Raw genomic sequence first — 5,243 nt, forward strand, 5'->3', positions numbered from 1 at the left:
GCCGGAATGGTACTACTCTTCATCTGTTTTCATTTCCCTCTGTGAGTTTCTGTGTTGCAAGGAGCATCTTGTGAAACATCCTGGCAGAGAAATAATGAAAATTCCCCCACCTCCATGTGCTGTGGGGAACACCCAGGCTACAGCTTTTTCTGCACATACCGGATTAGAGGCTATGAAGGCTCTTCACCAGTGTGTGAGCTACCCTAGTGCAGCCTTCTGCGCGGGAGGAAGGCTGTATCTGTGGCCACATTGGTAATGTGGACTCCTGAGGAAGAGTGATACCATGGTAGAGATAATGAATCACCATGGGAGAGTCAGTCCTGGAACTGCAGGTAACCACAAAGCCTTCCTTTCTGTCCTCCTGTGGATGGAGGAGGTGGGGGGCAAAGAGCTGGGATAGATAAGGGGTATGGTACAGTGGCTGGCGTCAAAGCAACAGGCGAGGGAAGCGGGGAATGCCTAGGCTGGGAGCAGTGATCTTTTTCCCAGAGCCAGGGGAAATGAGAGTCCAGGCAGACTATGGTCTGCCATCCTCTTCAGTGGTTTTTTTGGTAAATGATGGGACTGAAGAGAGCTATCGTATTATCATTACCCAGGTAAAACTATCTGCATCAAGCTAGGAACAAGTCACTGCTCCCATCTCTGGTGTCTCTAAGGAGAACCAAGTGAGGGCTCTCCCAAGAGATTCAAAGTGCCTGTTTTCCTTGAGGAAACAATGTCTTCTGTGTGTCTGCCCCTGCAGACACTGAGCTGGGCAGTCACTCCTTTGAGTGACTATATGCTATTGCATAAAAGGCCTTGGGGATAGAGCCAAAATAAAGATAGCTGAGAGAAAGAAGCTCTAAAGAGAGATGAAGAGGAGGGAGGAACAGAAAGAGAATCCGGTGAAAGACAGAGGTAATGAGGGCAACAAGGAAGATGTGTTGAGCGAAAAGGAAGTGTGACAGAACAAAGAAAAGAGGAGTGCAGTTTGGGAAAAGTGCAGGCGGGACTGGGGATAAAAACTGAAATACAAGAGCAGCTACAGGGCAACCCCTGAGTTGCCCTACTCTGTGGGTCTGACCCACTGCTAATGATGGGCAGCAGGACCTGCTTACAACAGGACCTGGTTACAGCATCTGTGGGGCTCCCCTGCCTTGGAACAAGGAAAGCAGCAGGTTGTTGGGGTGCGGAGCCCCAGCTCCGGCCTGGGGGATTCCCACTCCTGCCTTGTGTCTTTCAGCCTCAGCAGAAGAGAGATGCTGCTCCTGGCTGAACCCCTGGCTCTTCATTGCTTCTCTCCTTGCCATCAAAACCGCCATTGTAACCGTCTGCCTTGGTGGGTTCCAGGGTCTGTTAATTCCCCCGGGATGAAGAAGGCAGTTGACTGCCTTTTGTCAGGTGGAAAAACAATATCCCAGCCTTTCTGCCAGCAGGCATTTAGCCCTTTGCCAAAGCAGCCTGTTCTGCTGCCCTTTTCCCACCTCTGCCCTATTACTCAGGGAGCAGGGTCCCTTCCACAGCTAAGGTCTGTTCCCTGGCAGGGCCTTCCCACTGCTCCTCTCACTTTCCCACCTGCCTTAATAAAGCCAGTCCTGGATGAAACCAGCTCCCACTAAGAGCTGAGAAGTTTCTTTAGTGTCAGGGGACATCTGAGCAGGTTCCCTGAAGGCCAGCTCTTGGAGGCTGGTTCTCCTGAGCTGTTCTCTCTCTCAGAGCTCCTTGTGACAATATTGGAACCAAGGAGCCAGTGTGATATTCTTGGAAATACTGGTACCAGGCTGCCCGTATTTTAGCAGGGTGGGGGTGAACCCACCAAAATGCTCCAGCCACATCCCACCCACACTGCCTGGGCAAACAAAAGGGAAATCCTTTGCTTGTACTGTCCTGGAGTACTGGAGTATCATACTGCTCTGAGATGACTCTTCTGTGCTGCTTCTTAACTCCTTTGGGTGAGGCCTTAACACTCAACAGTGTCAAAGCCTTCTTGGTAAGGGTAAAAGTGATGCTCTAAAGCTGCAATGCTTGGGAAGATTAACAGGGAATTTATATTAGTATTCCACCATTATTAAGCTTACCCCATGACTTCTTTGACCCTTTCATGACCTCATCCTCAAAGGATGCCTAAGCTGATTTTGTCAGCTGGGAAAATGAGTCTCTCAGCCAGCAGAGGTGAGAGGAGCTCACCCAGTTGATGCCTGTTCAAAGGAAGGAGTGACCAATAGTGGCAGAAACGGCCTGCTGTTTCCAGCTCCTTGTTCCACACAGATATCTGAGGCCGTTAACATAGTTTCTGTGGTAGAGCCAGAAGGTAGAGGCTGGGACAGGTTGCTCCTGGATGAGGACAAAAAGATGACAGTAGCACTTTCCTTCTCTTTCTTCTCTTCCCAGTTGTTCTCCTTCATGGAAGCTATGGCCAGTACATGACTCTGGTCCAGAATGCTACAGAGTGGCGCTGCGTCCCCAGCGTATCTGCAGGCAAAAGTGAGTGATGCTGAGAGCTTCATAAGCAACTCTATGAAACTCACCAAAATTTACTCTGGTTTCAGTTAGCCTTTGAGTTTGGGAATGTGACTGTCAGCCAGAGCTGAAATGTTTTAAAGAAGGAAGCTTGAGAACTGAGGAAAGACAATGTGGTATTGCACAGGTTTACTTAGGATGCTATAAAAACCTGTTCTGGAGCAGTGGAAGAGGGTGGCTTGTTCCAGACCTACCTTTGACTACCATTTGTACTCTTCCCCTGTCACTGGCCCTCATACAACTCCTTAACTGCTATTCCAGTTCACATCATGGGTGTGCTTCATCCCGCTGTAAGGGCTGGTTCAATCCAGCTCCTCTCCCTGTGCTGGCTCACTGCCTGTTCACACAAGCATCGTGTTCAGTGTGAGGGACAGAAGGAGGAGTGGTAAGAGGATGTTGTAAGAGTAGGTGGAGAGCTGGGCTGAAATCACACATGAAATGACAGCAATGGCAAGTCCTTGAATTCCTGCAGTGCAAATCCCCCAACTCAGTTCAGAGATCTGTTCTCATGTAGCCTCGTGCTCTGAGAGAATATACCTGTGTTCTTCTAACCCATCATGCGACTTTCTGGCTATGAGGCAGATCTGTAGGAAAACCCGGCTAGTGCAAGGAACTGCCTGTGGAGGTGGCCAGGCTGTCAGAGCAGTTTACTGTGCACGTCTTCAGTCCGCATGAGTTGAGAGAAAAACACTTGGACAACACTTCTCTGATGGAGTGTTCCCAGAGGAGAATGAGCCAGCTACTTTCCACCTTGCTTCCTCAACAATGGTGAGGCAGAAACTGTTTCTCACCAAACAGAGGTTGCATGGGCACTGCAGAGCAGGCAGAGAAAGGGAAAGACACTTCAGGCAGGGGCATTGTGACAGAAGCCTGTCAGGCTGTTTACGGCTTTACTTGTGGAGCATGGAAGAGAGAGTTTACCTCTGGCCAGGGTAAAGGTGTGGTTCACACCTCTACCCTAACATCTGGGACCCTACATTGAGCTCATGGGGCTGAAGGACAGCACATCTTGTTCAAAAGCAGGATTTTCCCCACACACAGAGGAGGGCTGGACGTGCTGCCCGAAGGGCTGGAAACGCTTCCAAGGAAGCTGCTACTTTATCTCAGGTGATGCGATGTCCTGGGCTGCCAGCGAGCAGAACTGCACTGGGATGGGCTCTCACCTCGTGGTGATCAACAGCGAAGCAGAGCAGGTATGTGCAGGGCTGAGAGGGGGCACAGCAGCCAGAGCCCCAGCGCCAGCCCGGGAGGGGACTCAGCCCCTCTTTGTCCTGCAAGGGAGGGGGGATGTCCTTTGTGCATCCCTTCAGCACCAGCTCCCCTCTGCCACCAGCCCCGCTCCACAGGGACTCCTGCTGCCTCCTTCTGCTCAGTCCTGTATCTCATGGACATTGCACTTCTCCTCATTTCCAGGATTTCCTCTTCAACTTGGCAAAAAGAGCATTTACTAATGCCTATGAAACAAAATACTACATAGGACTAACTGCTTACAACACTGGGCAATGGCAGTGGGTGGATCAGACTCCATATAAGAAGACGACCACGTGAGTATGCAGGGGGAATGAGGAAGGTCTTGTATGTAATTCACAACCCTCAGTCCAAGTGACCAACTGTGTAACAGGTATGTGCCAGAGGGGGATTTCTGTGTCCAACTGCACTGTAAGTCAGCAAACTCAACTAGCTTTCCAGTCAGAACTATGACTGCTGATCTCTCTCACGGTAATCTTCCCCTTTCTCTTCCACAACTGTTTGAGGTGACTTCACCCCCACTGTCAGGCATGCAAATACATTCCCAATAGAGGAACTTTCTTTTACAGGTTCTGGAAACCCGGGGAACCCAATTTACTCTTTGCAGAAAAATGTGCTGCAATTCACGTCAAGGGAAACACAGACTCAAGCACTTACAGTAACTGGAATAATGTCCTTTGCTTCACAAGTTGCTATCGAATTTGTGAACTGCCAGTCAAATTTGTCTGAGGAGAGAAATTCCACTTTGGATGAAGGAGCTGAAGGAGTATCTTTGAGAAAGGGCAGCTCATGAAATACCTGATGAAAAGCTGGCCTGAGCTCACACAAATGCTTTTTCTTGCAATGCAAGGTGAGCAAGCCCCCTACAGAATCTCAGATCTGATGGACCTCGGTTCCCAGCCTGTGCCCCTGCATCTCTTTCCAAGATTGAGATCAGTCCTGGATGAAAATGCTCAGGCTGATGTCAAGTACCTACTGTACCCGTTTTCACGGTCCTCCTTCACAGATGAGTGCCCTGATCCTCCAGTACTTTCCTTGATTCCTTGTCCAGTCAGTATGTCAATGATGTGGAAAAGGCCCTCTCTGTTCCATGAAAGGATACTGGTCCTACGAATCACTGGAGCAGAAGTTGAAAGAAGAGCATGCATTGGAGCATGCTTGGCCCCCACTCCTGAAGGGAACAATTATTCATGGTTTATCTTTAATGTTTCCTTCTTCCTTCAGCAGGTTTTGTGTTGATAAGTTAAAAATCCCGTATCAGTAAATGTTAAATCTGCTCAATGCATGAGGCTGTCTTCTGACAAGTCCCAGCACCCAGCACCCAGCTCCAACCCAGCCTCCTCCCTGCACGAAGGTTCTAACTTTTCAGTGTTTGGCACCTCCAGGTAAGAATATTACTGTGAGTGTGCTGGAGTGGCCAGGAGCAGGAAAAGTCTAGTGTTCATCTGCAGAGCATGTGAGAAAGGCTCTGAATACTTTTGGAGCATCAGGGAAGC

The 5,243-nt window shown here is 49.6% G+C and overlaps 1 protein-coding gene across 1 annotated transcript; it reads left to right on the top strand.

The window, feature by feature from the left end:
- The first annotated feature begins 295 nt into the window (after positions 1-295).
- On the top strand, positions 296-4,841 carry LOC104412046 (C-type lectin domain family 6 member A-like). Its single transcript, XM_010022640.1, has 6 exons — positions 296-332; positions 1,223-1,318; positions 2,371-2,463; positions 3,523-3,692; positions 3,913-4,043; positions 4,799-4,841. Exons 1-6 carry the CDS (start codon positions 296-298, stop codon positions 4,839-4,841), a joined length of 570 nt encoding a protein of 189 aa, XP_010020942.1.
- Positions 4,842-5,243: the final 402 nt, after the last annotated feature.

Source organism: Nestor notabilis, unplaced genomic scaffold, assembly GCF_000696875.1.
Source record: "Nestor notabilis isolate BGI_N333 unplaced genomic scaffold, ASM69687v1 scaffold4659, whole genome shotgun sequence".
Lineage (NCBI taxonomy): Eukaryota > Metazoa > Chordata > Aves > Psittaciformes > Psittacidae > Nestor > Nestor notabilis.

Excerpts from the sequence above, each read along its gene's own strand:
- LOC104412046 (XM_010022640.1), top strand. The coding sequence starts at position 296 with ATGAATCACCATGGGAGAGTCAGTCCTGGAACTGCAG. Across the intron at positions 333-1,222 it reads AGTCAGTCCTGGAACTGCAG|CCTCAGCAGAAGAGAGATGC; the intron begins GTAACCACAAAG and ends TGTGTCTTTCAG. Across the intron at positions 1,319-2,370 it reads CATTGTAACCGTCTGCCTTG|TTGTTCTCCTTCATGGAAGC; the intron begins GTGGGTTCCAGG and ends TTCTCTTCCCAG.